This window comes from Natator depressus, chromosome 2, assembly GCF_965152275.1.
Source record: "Natator depressus isolate rNatDep1 chromosome 2, rNatDep2.hap1, whole genome shotgun sequence".
Taxonomy (NCBI): Eukaryota; Metazoa; Chordata; order Testudines; family Cheloniidae; genus Natator; species Natator depressus.
The window spans coordinates 225,702,981-225,719,007 of record NC_134235.1 but is presented as its reverse complement, the minus strand read 5'-3'; the positions used below and the strand labels follow the sequence as shown (position 1 = coordinate 225,719,007).

The 16,027-nt window shown below is 40.6% G+C and overlaps 1 protein-coding gene across 1 annotated transcript in view; it reads right to left on the bottom strand.

The window, feature by feature from the left end:
* MALRD1 (MAM and LDL receptor class A domain containing 1) overlaps positions 1 to 16,027 on the bottom strand; it is a 450,886-nt gene that overhangs the window by 295,690 nt on the left and 139,169 nt on the right. The window contains 2 exon segments of the mRNA XM_074946044.1: positions 1,458 to 1,634; positions 9,268 to 9,355. Of these exon segments, the coding sequence (XP_074802145.1) occupies positions 1,458 to 1,634; positions 9,268 to 9,355 (265 nt within the window).

The following is a 16,027-nucleotide window of genomic DNA, read 5'->3' as shown; positions in this document are numbered from 1 at the left end:
ATGAATACTGCATGAAAATGCCTATCAATATTTGAATTTGTAAATCACTTCCACTTTTTCCGTTTGGGTTCACTTACCATGGTAGTCAGTGGCTAATGTTTTGCTGGAACAAATGTTAACAGAAAGTAGATCTCAAAATCACATATGAGTGTATTTGTGGACAGTATATTTTATATTTATACATACACAAACAAAATGCTTTATAAATACTCACACATTTAATCAGGAAAGAAAAACAATACCATGTGATTTGTCTGACCAATCATAAGCATATAACATCTTATTTTTTCAATATTCATAATCAATCTATACAGGAAAAAGCTGAAGAGATTTGTGAAATTAAAATCAAATAATTTTGAAGAAACTGCTATATTCAAGGAAGTTTCATGAGTATTAAAAATAAAACAATATTATTTATTATTTTTTATTTGTACTATAGTGATGCATAACAGCTGATTGTATTCAGTGCTGAACAAACATATAGACTAGAGTTGGCTGGAAAATGCTGTTTTACTGAAATCAAAATGTTCCATGGGAATGTGTTGATTTCAACAATGTTTCATTTAGAAAAAAATCTAAACGAAGCATTCAATAATATCACAACATTTAATTTCAACATTTTCAGAACAGAATGTTTCCAATTTTCATTTTGAAACTGCTTTTCATGACAACAATTTTCTTTTCTATTATGATTTTTTTGAAAATGGAAATCAAAACTAAATGTTTTCATTGAAGAAAAATTAATTTTTTAAAAAACTGTAGTTTTGTGGCAAATTTTGAAATTCAATGTTTCATTCAAATTCAGAATGAAAACAAATTTAGAAATTGCAGAATTTCCCATAACCTGTAAATTCTCCTTTCCCACACCTCTAATATAGACACAGTTCCTGTCCTGAAGGGGCATCTAACTACATTTCCTATTGTGAACTATCAGACCAGGACTGTCAAGGACTATATTTTAAGGCACAAATATAAAGCAATAGTTTGATTTCTATTATTAAGTATCTTGATAATAGATATCCATCAGGAGCAGCCAACAAGTTACTTCCTTGTAACTCTTTTGGTTATATTCACTCTTCCCTACATGCCATATTATCTTAATTTCTTGCTCACCAACAACTGCCTTGCTGAGCAATAATTACTGGTTCCATTAATTTGAGAAACTGTATTTTTTTAAAATGGCTATGTATAGTAACCAAGCACTAAGTGATGTAAGCTTTTGAGTAAGTAATTTGAGTTGAAATATAAAGTGTCAAGTCCCAGTCAGCACATTGGAAGGTTCAAGATGCATAACATCTCAAATTCCCATACTACAAAGCTGAAGGTTAGTCTTCTTTGGGGAAGCTTATATGAAGATTAATGCCAGGGCACAAATACAGAATAACAAATGAAGATATGGAATAATTAAATATGTTTAATATCTCAGAATAAATTAGCATAATAATTAGTTCACTGACCACAAGAGGACTCATCAGACTTATCAGAGCAGTCAGGTCTGAAATCACATCTCTGGATCATCTGGATGCAGTGGCCTGTTTCTCTACAGACAAATTCCTTCTCTGTGCAATTGTTCGTAGGGAGTGTTGCAGGAACTGAAGTTCCTGAGGGCGTTGATGAGATAGTTGGCAAATTTCCTTATGAAAAAAATAATTCAAATAATGTATTTATTCAACAGTTATTTGATCTCTGCACCTGAACTGTGGAATTGCTGTGAGAATCTCCTCCTATCTAACATCCCTTTATTATCATCTCCTTGCTGTTCTGTCCATTAAAAAAAAAATACTTTGACAATCATCTTCCTGTCCCACCACTCTGACTGCGTCATGCCAATTTCCTCTCCACTGGATTTCTTTCTCATCAGGCTTAAGTACCTAATTCCCACAGTCCACTCCCAGCATCTGGCAGTCAGAGGCCAGGGACACCCAGAGCATGGGGTTGCATCCCTGACCATCTTTGCTAATAGCCATTGATGGACCTGTCCTCTATGAACTTATCTAATTGTTTCTGAACCCCTTTATAGTTTTGGCCTTCACAACATCCCATGGCAATGAGTTCCACAGGTTGAGTGTACATTGCATGAAGAAGTACTCCCTTCTGTTTTCTTTAAACCTGCTGCCTATTAATTTCACTGGGTGACCTCTGTCTCTTGTGTTATGAGAATGAGTAAGGAATACCTTATTAACTTTTTCCACACCTTCTCAGTCACATCCCCCATTAGTCATCTCTTTTCCAAGGTGAAACATCCTAGTCTTTTTAATCTCTCTTCATATGGAAGCTGTTCCATGCCCTTAAGCATTTTGTTGCCCTTTTCTGAACCTTTTCCAATTCCAATATATCTTTTTTGAGAAGGGGCGACCACATCTGCACACAGTATTCAAGATGTGGGCATACCATGGATTTATACAGAGGCAATACGATATTTTCTGTCTTATTATCTATCCGTTTCTTAATGATTCACAACATTCTGTTCTCTTTTTTGACTGCCACTCCACAATGAGCAGATGTTTTCAGAGAACTATCCAAAATGACTCCAAGATCTCTTTCTTGACTAGTTACAGCTAATTTAGATCCTATCATTTTGTATGTATAGTTTGGGTTATATTTTCCAATGTGCATTACTTTGCATTTCCCAACATTGAATACCACCTGCCTTTTTGTTGCTAAGTCACCCAGTTTTGTGAGATCCATTTGTAACTCTTCACAGTCTGCTTTGGACCTAACTATATTGAATAATTTTGTATCATCTGAAAATTTTTCCACCTCACTGTTTATCCCTTTTCCTAGCTCATTTATGATCATCCCACTATACCATTTTTTGTCCATCTTCAGCCTCCTCTGTTTCTTCCTACAAACTCACCACTGTTTGTGCTGGGGCCTTGTCCCCTGAAGCTCTATCATTTGGAACAGACTACTTAAATCCTTCTGCCTCCCTGTCTAGTTTCATATGTCACCTGAAGACATTTGCTCCCTTGTCTATATCTCTTAATTCCCCCCACCACCACCATTGCAGATATTTTTACATTAACTTTGTATCGTTTAACTTTAGACATTGTTTGTGTGAAAGATGTTATACAAAATAAAGTTGCATTGTGCACTATTTAGATTTATAAACGGGAAAATGATCCATGAGAAAAGCATACAGCATGCACAACAGTCCTGCTGGACCTAATAATTTTGCCTAGAAGAAGTTTTTGCATGTTAAAACTAAGTTTGTCTGCATGAGAGTCTGCTAAGATAGCAATTCTAGGAAAATCATTTTGTGCTAAAATGTCTGCAGTTCTACTACTCTCCGTTACTACTGTGAGGTATGTCTACACTACGAAATTAGGTTGAATTTATAGAAGTCAGTTTTTTAGGAAGCGTTTTTATACAGTCGATTGTGTGTGTCCCCACACAAATGCTGTAAGTGCATTTAGTCGGCGAAGTGCGGCCACAGTACCGAGGCAACTGTCGACTTCCGGAGCGTTGCACTGTGGGTAGCTATCCCACAGTTCCCGCAGTCTCCACAGCCCATTTGAATTCTGGGTTGAAATTTCAATGCCTGATGGGGCAAAAACATTGTCACGGGTGGTTCTGGGTACATATCGTTAGGCCCCCCCCCCTTCCCTCTGTGAAAGCAATGGCAGACAATCGTTTCGCGCCTTTTTTCCTGGGTTACCCGTGCAGATGCCATACCACGGCAAGCATGTAGCCTGCTCAGCTCACCGTATGTCTCCTGGGTGCTGACAGACGTGGTACTGCATTGCTACACAGCAGCAGCTAATTGCCTTTTGCAGCAGACGGTGCAGAATGACTAGTAGCCATCATCGCCGTACTCCTGGGTTCTCTTTTAGCCAACCTCAGTGAGGTCGGTCGGGGCGCCTGGGCAGACATGGGAGTGACTCAGCCTTGTCATTTCCCTTTTTAAGTTTCGTCTCATGGAGATTCAGTCCTGCCGGCAGTCGTACTGCACCGTCTTCTGGTGAGCAGCCAGGAGACGACGATGGCCAGCAGTCATACTGCACCGTCTTCTGCCGAGCACCCAGGAGATGACGATGGCTAGCAGGCGTACTGCACTGTCTGCTGCCAGCCTAAGATGTATGAAGATAGATGAAGTGGATCAAAACAAGAAATAGACCAGATTTGTTTCGTATTCATTTTCTCCCCCTTCCCTCCGTGAAATCAATGGCCTGCTAAACCCAGAGTTTTGAGTTCTAGCCTTGATGGGGCCATTCTGGTTCTCCTTGATGCAAAGCCACCCCCTTTGTTGATTTTAATTCCCTGTAAGCCAACCCTGTAAGCAATGTTGTCAGTCGCGCCCTCCCTCTGTCAGAGCAATGGCAGATAATCGTTTCGTGCCTTTTTTCAGTGCAGACGCCATAGCAGTGGGAACATGGAGTCCGCTCAGATCATGGCGGCAATTATGAGCACTATAAACACTGCGTGCATTATCCAGCCGGATATGCAGAACCATAACGTGCAAGAAAAGCAAAACCAGGTGAGGAGGAGGCGACTGCAGCGCGGTGACGAGAGTGATGAGGACATGGACATAGACTTCTCACAAAGTACGGGCCCCTGCAATGTGCACATCATGGTGTCAATTGGGCAGGTTCATGGCATGGAACACCGATTCTGGGTCCGGGAAACAAACACAGACTGGTGGGACCGCATAGTGTTGCAGGTCTGGGACGATTTCCAGTGGCTGCAGAACTTTCACATGCGTAAGGGCACTTTCATGGAACTTTGTGACTTGCTTTCCCCTGCCCTGAAGTGCAAGAATACCAAGATGAGAGCAGCCCTCACAGTTGAGAAGTGGGTGGTGATAGCCCTGTGGAAGCTTGCAACGCCAGACAGCTACCGGTCAGTCGGGAATCAATTTGGAGTGGGCAAATCTACTGTGGGGGCTGCTGTGCTGCAAGCAGCCAACACAATCACTGAGCTGCTGATATCAAGGGTAGTGACTCTGGGAAATGTGCACATCATAGTGGATGGCTTTGCTGCAATGGGATTCCCTAACTGGTGGGGTGATAGACGGAACGCATATCCCTATCTTGGCACCGGAGCACAAAGGCAGCGAGTACATAAACTGCAAGGGGTACTTTTCAATGGTGCTGCAAGCACTGGCGGATCACAAGGGATGTTTCACCAACATCAACGTGGGATGTCTGGGAAAGGTACATGATGCTCGCATCTTCAGGAACTCTGGTCTGTTTCAACAGCTGCAGCAAGGGACTTACTTTCCGGACCAGAAAATAACCTTTGGGGATGTTGAAATGCCTATAGTTATCCTTGGGGACCCAGCCTACCCCTTAATGCCATGGCTCATGAAGCCATACACAGGCACCCTGGACAATAGTCAGGAGCTGTTCAACTATAGGCTGAGCAAGTGCAGAATGGTGGTAGAATGTGCATTTGGGCGTTTAAAAGGTCACTGGTGCAGTTTACTGAGTCGTTTAGACCGCAGCAAAACCAACATTCCCATTGTTTTTACTGCTTGCTGTGCGCTCCACAATATCTGTGAGAGTAAGGGGGGAGATGTTTATGACGGGGTGGGAGGTTGAGGCAAATCGCCTGGCCGCTGATTACATGCAGCCAGACACCAGGGTGATTAGAAGAGTACAGGAGGGTGCGGTGCGCATCAGAGAAGCTTTGAAAACCAGTTTCATGACTGGCCAGGCTATGGTGTGAAAGTTCTGTTTGTTTCTCCTTGATGGAACCCCCCTGCCGGGTTCACTCTATTTTCCTGTAAGCTAAGCACTCTCCCCTCCCCCCTTCAATCACCGCTTGCAGAGGCAATAAAGACATTGTTCTTCACATTCATGCATTCTTTATTTATTCATCACACAAATAGGGGGATAACTGCCAAGGTAGCCTGAGAGGGGTGGTGGAGGAGGGAAGGACAAGGCCACACAGCACTTTAAAACTTATTGAATGCCAGACTTCTGTTGCTTGGGCAATCCTCTGGGGTGGAGTGGCTGGTTGGCCGGAGGCCCCCCACCGCATTCTTGGGCATCTGGGTGAGGAGGCTATGGAACTTGGGGAGGAGGGCAGTTGGTTACACAAGGGCTGTAGCAGCGGTCTGTGGTCCTGCTGCCTTTCCTGCAGCTCAACCATATGCTGGAGCATATGAGTTTGATCCTCCAGCAGCCTGAGCATTGACTCCTGCCTTCTTTCAGCAAGCTGATGCCACCTACCATCTTCAGCCCGCCACCTCTCCTCGCGGTCATATTGTGTTTTCCTGCACTCTGAGATTGTCTGCCTCCACGTATTTTGCTGTGCTCCGTCAGTGTGGGAGGACAGCATGAGGTCAGAGAACATTTCATCGCAAGTGCGGTTTTTTTGCCTTCTAATCTTCGCTAGCCTCTGGGAAGGAGAAACATATGCAGCTGGTGGAGGGGAAAAAAAAGCAAGAGTGGTAGTTAAAAAGACACATTTTATAGAACAATGGATACACTCTTTCACAGTAAACCTTGCTGTTAACATTACATTGCACATGTGCTTTCATTACAAGGTCACATTTTGCCTTTTATTGAGGGTATGTCGGTTTGGTGTGAGAGATCACTCACGCAGGGCCAGGCAACAGAATTCGGCTTGCAGGCAACCATGGTAAGCTGCAGTCTTTTGGCTTCTTGAACCTTCATAACATGTGGGAATGGTTTCAAACAGCAGCACCCTCCTTTCCCATATGAAGTAGCCGTTGGGTTGGCCATTTAAAATGGGTTGGCAATTTAAAAGGAGGGGATGCGGTTTCTGGGTTAAAGTGCAGCAGAAACCCAACTAAGCCCCCTGCCCCCCACACCCAATTCTCCGGGATGATGGCGTGGCTAACAGTGGGGAAAGATTTCTGTTCAGCCACAGGCAAACAGCCCAGCAGGAATGGGCAATTCTGAATATCCGCTTACTACAACCACCCTATTTCAACCAGGTGACCAAGAATGATATCACTCTCCTGAGGGTAACACAGAGAGATAAAGAACAGATGTTTGAATGCCAGCAAACACCAGGACCATACGCTTCAATGCTTTGTTCTGCAATGATTCCTGACTACATGCTACTGGCCGGGCGTGGTAAAGTGTCCTACCATGGAGGACAGAATAAGGCTGCCCTCCCCAGAAACCTTTTGCGAAGGCTTTGGGAGTACATCCAGGAGAGCTTTTTGGAGATGTCCCTGGAGGATTTCCACTCCATCCCCAGACACGTTAACAGACTTTTCCAGTAGCTGTACCAGCCGCGAATGCCAGGGCAAATTAATCATTAAACATGCTTGCTTTTAAACCATGTATAATATTTACAAAGGTACACTCACCAGAGGTCCCTATTCCACCTTCAGGGTCTGGGAGCCCGCCTTGGATGGGTTCAGTGGGTACTGGCTCCAGGTCCAGGGTGATAAACAGATCCTGGCTGTTGGGGAAACCAGTTTCTCTGCTTCCTTGCTGTGAGCTATCTACAACCTCCTCATCATCATCTTCCTCGCCCCCAAAACCGGCTTCCATGTTGCCTCCCACTCCTTGGACGGAGTCAAAGCACTGAGTTGGGGTAGTGGTGGCTACATCCCCTAGAATGGCATGCAGCTCATCATAGAAGCGGCATGTCTGGGGCTCTGAACTGGAGCGGCCGTTTGCCTCTCTGTTTTTTTGATAGGCTTGCCTGTGCACCTTAATTTTCATGCGGCACTGCTGCGGGTCCTGTTATAGCCTCTGTCCTTCATGCCATTGGAGATTTTTTTCAAATATTTTGGCATTTCGTCTTTTCGAACAGAGTTCTGCCAGCACAGATTTGTCTCCCCATACAGCGATCAGATCCCGAACCTCCCGTTCGGTCCATGCTGGAGCTCTTTGGCAATTCTGGGACTGCATGGTTTCCTGTGCTGATGGGCTCTGCAGGTGAGCTTGCCACGCTGACCAAACAGGAAATGAGATTCAAAAGTTCGCGGGCCTTTTCCTGTCTACCTGGCCAGTGCATCCAAGTTGAGAGCGCTGTCCAGAGCGGCCACAATTGAGCACTCTGGGATAGCTCCCGGAGGCCAATACCGTCGAATTGTGTCCACACTTACCCCAAATTCGACCCGGCAAGGCTGATTTCAGCACTAATCCCCTCATCAGGGGTGGAGTAAAGAAATTGATTTTAAGAGCCCTTTAAGTCGAAAAAAAGGGCTTCGTCGTGTGGACAAGTGCAGGGTTAAATTGAGGTAACGCTGCTAAATTCGACCTCAACTCCTAGTGTAGACCAGGCCTGAGTCAGCTGTCACACCATATATTACATTCCATTTTCTTCTGCATCTAACACCAGCCCCCCTGGAAGCTTACTTTTTGTTTGTTTGTTTTTTTTAATGAAACACAGTAAGCATGGAATTTTGTAGATGTCTTGGGACACAAGGTATGATGGTTCTGTAGACATTGTACCAAACTAGGTAGTGAAGACTTCAGGCAGACAGTAGTATCGTTCAAACTGTTTGTGTACTGCAGTGTGAGTGTTTGACTTCTTTGTTTTGACACTGTCAGAATAATGTCTTCATTAAATTGATTATACATATATGTATGTGCAGAGATATCTCTAAAAAAAAGAAAAGGAGTACTTGTGGCACCTTAGAGAGCTGTAGCTCACGAAAGCTTATGCTCAAATAAATTGGTTAGTCTCTAAGGTGCCACAAGTACTCCTTTTCTTTTTGCGAATACAGACTAACATGGCTGTTAGTCTGAAACCTGAGAGATATCTCTCTCTCTATCTCTCTCTCTCTCTGTCAAAAGATGAAATGAATTTTGCCAAATGAAATTTTAATATATTTACACTATTTTAGAAGTTTGGTGCTCCTTCGAGAAATCAAACTACCTTGTTGCTGGTTATGGAAAATGCGTTCCTGTGACTGCTAGTTAGAGCTGCTGACATTTTTTAGACACTGGAATTTCTGTCTTACAGAGCTTATTTTCTAGCCAGTGTCCCCAGGCATCTAAGCACAGTTTCTTCCTCTTGCACATCTGACTTGATCTCAGAACTTAAGCTTAAGTGTATATGGCAAGAGGCACTTCCTTTTTCTGTAAGGTCAGGCATATCTAACATAAGAACAGCCATACTGGGTTAGACCAAAGGTCCATCTAGCCCAGTATCCTGTCTTCCAACAGTGGCCAATGCCAGGTGCTTCAGAGGGAATGAACAGAACAGATAATAATCAAATCACGTTTTCTTTTCACTAATTTGTTTTCCAGATGTCCATTTCCTCAATATTTCCTCTCTGTACTCAATGTACTGGGTGCAAAGAGATTTATAGTTACTTTCTAACTTTGTTCTCACCATTGTAAAGGGTACAGTCTGTAAAGGACAAGTCATCAATTCCAATGTCTCCACAGAAACCGTCTCCCACAGTACCTTCCACTAAGATCTAGGGAAACAATAATTATGAAACCATTTGTCAGCATATAGTAGACTTTCACTTCTCATTATATATTTAATATCAATTGATAGAAGAGCCATTTACTATGTTTCATGATTTTAAAATGAGCTTAAATTTGTTCTTGTGGCGATACTGTATTTGGTAACACTTCATGAAAGAGACTGATCATTATCAATGCTCTCTGGTGTTCACATTAATCACAGTGAACTATGACATTAATGTGGTTGGTTATACAGTCACATTTAAATCCATTGAAACATTGTGACGTAAAATGATGGCAAGATGGTATAATAAGTGGCACATTATAATTAGCTCTTTTAGTAGTTACTGTAATAACATTAATCATGTTTAATTATTTTAATAGTTATGTGAATAAGTGATATACTTTTATGAGAATCCCATTAAACTGAAAATAATTAGATACACAGATATACTCTAGCAAACTTTAAAGAGAGGTACATATTTTACTAAATGTCATTAAAATAGCACATGCTTATGCATCCGATGAAGTGAGCTGTAGCTCACGAAAGCTTATGCTCAAATAAATTTCTTAGTCTCTAAGGTGCCACAAATACTCCTTTTCTTTTTGTTTATACATTTACTTCTCATTGTTGCCAAAATATAGAACAGATTAGTATTCAGAATAAACAACAGGCAAGAGAATTAGCTTCTTTCCTTTTGACTGATTCAGAACTGTCAAACACTGTGATGTCACAACCAATACAGTTACAGAGACCCTGTCAGCTTCAATTTTCTTAATTTTAACTTTCCTTTGAAAAATTCCTTGTTTCTTATAGAGTTCCCTTAAAATGCTATCTTCTTTTCAAAAAAAATTTACAAGGTTCCCTGTTCCCCTGTTGGATGTTTACCAAGGTTAGAGCTTGCTGAAAAATGAGAACTTTTTTTATTTAAAAAGGGAGAAAAAAATTCATTTCAGTTCTTCCCCCCGCAACAAGGTTTCCAATTCACCCCAATTGTAATGATCCAACACCCCCTTCAGAATCCCCAAAACATTTTAAGTTGTCTTGCAGGGTGCAGTTGTCTCTCCACCAAATTTATGGTTCAATCACACTGAAGATGCTTCCCATGAGTGACTGGATCAATTACTAAGTAATATAGCCTTTGCCACACTTACTGTCCCAATTTTCTTACCCTACACAGGAAAAGCTAATAACCCGAGTAGTCCAGGAAAAAACATCATTGTTAATTACTGAAATAACATGCACACAGGAATGAGTTTCCACAAAGCCCATGAAATGCTAGTTAAAAACTCAAATGCCGGTCTCAGCACATGACATTGGAGCTCAATATCCAGTTCACACAGAAGAACAAAGTATAAGTGGTAATCAGATGCCACAGTACTGCTTCACAGTACTACTAAAACATAATGCTTTTGCAATAATATCTAAAACTGCAAAAACAGAACATTTATTTCCAAAAATTTATGAACCGCAACTCCAAATAAAGTCACCAAAGATATGTGGTAATTGTGTGGAAGTATCTTGATTAAATGTCAGCAGCATTTTGAATAAAGCATCCTGGCATCAAATGCCATCTCAAAAATATACATTTGGATATTATGCTTTAATTCTTTTTTGTCCTATAGTTAATTAGCTGTTGTAAACCATGTGCAGGCAGGGTCCCCAACAACAAAGAAAAAAGAATGATGGATGCTTGTTTTTACTCTCTAAGAGAACCACTGTGATAGATAAACCTCAATATTGATGCAAAATGGTTATAATTAAATTATTATAATTTATTCTTATAATATTAGGTCATTACAAACTTGTCTGTGCCTTTACTGAATTTCAAGAGATACCTACTTTTCTGCTATGCCCACAATGCATGGAAAATATAACAACTTTACCGTATGTTTTTGGTTGCTTATGTTATTAAATAAGATATTCAAGTTAATTAAAGAAATTTCAGGAAGCTTCTGCTTTCTGTTCCATAGTTAAAAGTCTCATGTGTCAAAGGAAGGTGACACCTCCTTGGCCATGAAACCATGTTTACTACATCCAAGCGTTTATGAAGACTCTAAAATACAACTTTTATAACTACTAGAGTACTTTGTTTTAATTCTATACTATTTCCATTTTATACTATGTTTTAAAGTATTTATTGGTTATTGCAATTTGTGCTCTGTACAAAATACTTAATAGAAGTTTTAATGGCCAGTTGTAAATACTATAAATAACAGGTCATAAATCTAAGGAGAACTGGAAAGAAAAAAAAGGTAACAGACAACAAATTGTCTTTATCAAAAAACAGACCACCACTCTGGTCTAAAATACCATTTGGCACAGATATGATTTTTAAACAACAGACTTTGAAAAATATTTTTGTCCTGACTTTAAAAGAATGCAAGACTGTGTGTGTGTGGAGGGGTAAGCATGGGAGATTTATCAGAAGCCATAAAACATTAAAGAGGGCTTTCCTACCCCGCCCTTTGCAGGAAAAAGCCTCTACTTAAACCTACTCAAAAGGTACTCAAGAATTTTCCACTCTTCACCTTAATTTTATCACTCATCACACCTTTCCCTGCTGTCTATACGAGCAAGACTGCTAAGAAGAATTAAGTCAGAGGGCAACACCAAACAAACAACCTCACTGCTAAGATTTTAACATGGATAGGTGAGACAGTTAGCTCAAGCACAGCCACAAAATGAGTATGATTTATTAACACAGGTTTCCTTGCTAATTTGGACATAATTTACCAAAGAAGAGCATGCCCACAGGAGGTAGTCTCATTCTTAAAGGGAGGCCCATCTCTGTTAAAAGCTTTCCACATACAGGGAGACATACAGAAAAGAATACAATGGAAATAACAATTGTTTATCATTTGTGTTCTGTTTTGTGCAATATCTTTTCTTTCTTTAATAATAAAACAGTCATTATAATGTCGATCATTATTATGCCTGTTTTTAATTATGGTGTCCCCTCAGGCATGGCAAAGAACCCTATGTGATTAAAATAGTGAGAGTCACATCCTCTAAAGGAGCAGGGATCTACCTTAAAATACGGTAAAGGCAAGGAAGAGGATAATGTAGCAGTAGTAAACTGTTAGCCATACTCTTACTACTGGAAAACATACAGATTGAGGCCTGGGGTAAATTTCTTTTTTTGCTTTAGATATGCTTCTACTTTACCCTCACAAATATGAGCTTGCATATATTTGATAGTTTAAAGCTTGATTGTAGACTTACCATAATCCCTGAGTAAAGGGCAGCATGTCATTGCACTGTAATTGTAGGGCTCTGGTCCTGCCCCCATTAAAGTTAATAGTAAAATTCCCATTAACTTCCATGGTGCAGGACCAAACCCAAGGAGGAGACCAAGTGGCATGTAATCTCCATCAGTACTTTACCTAGTACAGATTAGTTCCGCTGTGCACTAACTCAGCTGCAGTAACCAGGGTATTGGAGGCTAAGCCAAGGCTCCTTCCATACCCTAGTCACTTGAATGGGAAGGGGAATAGTGGCCACCATGGAGTAGCCCGTCATCTGTGTCACCCATTCAGGGGTTTTTGCTCACCTTTATGCCCCTGTAAGAATATGTGTACAATGCACAATCCTGCCCACAGTCCACATGAAAATTGCAAGGATATTTTGCCACTAGGATATCATGTCACTGAAAATAACATTAAATCTAGATAATGTTTATCACTTATATAGTACTTGACATGTTTAAAGCACTGTGCAAACATTAAATAATTAAGATGCTGCTTCCACTCTGATGATGCATATGGTTCACAACATCAAAGACAGCTATCCAATAAAAGGAACAGGTACAAAAATAGATAGCAATTTATTTATGGAACAATGGTCCTGTAGACAAAACAAGTACTGAGTTGCAAGATGACACTCATTTGTGATTTCTCACTGACTAATGCACTGCATGCTGTTCTAGTTCTTGGTGAAATTAACTAATGTGTGCATGAAAGTTTTTTTTTTTAAAGCACGCTTTTGAAGAGAATATTAATTAATCCAGCATAATGTGTGCCTAAAATGAAAACCTCGAATAAAAAAACCCAACAGAATCATTGCAAGAAAAAAGTCTCCTGTCCTTTCAATGTGGAGCGTTACTTTCCCCCGTAACACACACACACACACTCAAAAATCATATCCTAAATAGTCACCCATCCTTTTGTTTTCCATTTAACTTAAAATGGAGCCCGTATTACACCTCAATAGTGTTCCTTAGTGCTGGCATTATAAAAAATGCACCGTGATAGGACAAATCAGGATAGCCATTTTTAGTGAACACCACACAACAAGGTATATAAGTAACTTGCCAACACTCCAGATTCAGTTGTGTGCAATTTTAATCGTCCTTGTTACACCCTGTTGTGATACTGAAAGACCTAATGTACGTCTTTCAGTGAACTGTAAGTCACAGAAAGAGAGCAGGAGTCCTGCAAATTAGCAATGTAAACATAGAAACAGGTTGTGTATTTTTTTTTTAAAAAAGTGTTTTGTCTGGTGAACCTTAGCTCAATATTTTTTTTCCTCTGATAATTCACTACCTTAAAGAAAAAAATAAAATAAAATTTGAATTTCTTGGAAGGCTTCTTTAGTTACTCAGTGACTAGTATCCTGGGTTTTTGCATAAAACATGATTCAAATTATTTCTTTAAAATAACACAGAAAACATAGGTGTTTGTTTGGGGAAGTATCTACTAGACATGTTAATTCAATTGTGCCATAGGGTCAACCACATGAGTTCAGACAAACTTCACAGTGTAGTTCTAACTCAAATAGACTACAGATCCTTAATATGAGACTTTGATTTATCCTTGGGCTATCTAAAAGAACAGCTGTTCAAAGCACTGAGGTTGTTTTAAGTACTACTCTGTATTTGCCAGTTTAAAAGTGGAAATAGGGTCAGTTTCTGATCTAGTTTTGTAATATATAGCTGGGTCTATGTGAAACCTTTGTAGATGTTTACCACTTTTAAATTAATTTGCCAGCTGAAACTCTTCAAACTGAATATGCTATTATAAAACAATCTGCAGGGAACTTACCTACCATGAAGCTCATTTCACATCTCACTTATTATTTGAATGAGGATAAATAGTTCCTGATTTCTCCAGCTCTAATAACTGCTCAATCCAGGTTGAATCAACGTGTACTTGCTGAAAGGCAGGTCTAAGGGTACTCTCTGGGGGAAGTGGGAGCCCTAGGTTCAAGTTCCTGCTCCAGAGTTAGGATTCAAACCTCCTACATCCTAGGTGAATGCCTTAAGGTTATGAGGAGGGCACCACTACAACCTCCTCCTCCATTTATATTAATCTATCCCTTCATTTCCTTTGCTTTTCTTTAAATATCTAAAACAAAATATTTTGTTTCAGGTCGAAGCATTTTTTCCCAACTTTTTCAATTTGCTGAAAATTCCAGAAATAATCAGTTTTTGTTTGGCCTGCCAGAACAGAAAAAAAAAGTCAGTTATACACAGCTCTGTATTTATGTGTGTTGTTGGATCAGCACCAGAGTGCTCAAGCCCACAATGCACAAAATATAGCTCAAGTTATATAACTTCTTTCTCACCCTATTGTATTTACACTGTCAAGAATATAATGGAATAGAAGAAAACTGGTGCCTACAAACTAGAAGAGTCATATTTATGTAAAGCTTTATGAATGACTAATTGCAAATACAATGAGAAGTCATTGTGGCAACTTAGAGACTAACAAATTTATTTGGGCATAAGCTTTCGTGGGCAAAAACCCACTTCATCAGATGCATGGAGTGAAAAATACGGTAAGCAGTATATATAATATGTATCACAGCACATGAAAAGATGGGAGTTGCCTTACAAAGTGGTGGGTCAGTGTTAATGAGGCCAATGCAATCAAGGTGGACGTTGCCCATTTCCAACAGTTGACAAGAAGGTGTGAATATGAGCAGAGGAAAAATTACTTTTTGTAGTGACCCATCCACTCCCAGTCTTTATTCTGGCCTAATTTGAGGGTGTCCAGTTTGCAAATTAATTCCAGTTCTGCAATTTCTCGTTGAAATCTGTTTTTGAAGGTTTTTTTGTTGAAGAATTGCCACTTTTAAGTCTGTTATTGAGTGTCCAGGGAGATTGAAGTGCTCTCCTACTGGTTTTTGAATGTTACAATTCTTGATATCTGATTTATGTCCATTTATTCTTTTGCGTAGAGACTGTCCGGTTTGGCCAATGTACATGGCAGAGGGGCACTGCTGGCACATTATGGCATATATTGCATTGGTAAATGTGCAGATGAACGAGCCCCATTCCTGGCCAATGGGAGCTGCGGGAAGTGGCGGCCAGTGCGTCCCTCCGTCCTGCCACTTCCTGAAGCTCCCATTGGCCGGGAACGGTGATCCGCAGAGCTGCAGGGGGCCATGCGTGTGGATGGTCAACATCTGCAAAATGTCTTGCAGCCTGCAATCAGCTTACCCTGATGGGCCACGTGCAGCCCGCGGGCCGCAGGTTGCTCACCACTGCCCTAACAGCATCCCAAAGGAAGAAGATATCATTGTAATCTGGTAGTGAGTTTTAACTGGCCTACCCAGCTGAATGTACTCCAACCCACTAATGTCATATCCGGTATCTAGAAGGTGTCATGTGAACTATCAATATAAAGCTAATAACATACTGATCATTAATGTAAGCAGAGTCAGGATGAGCTCCACC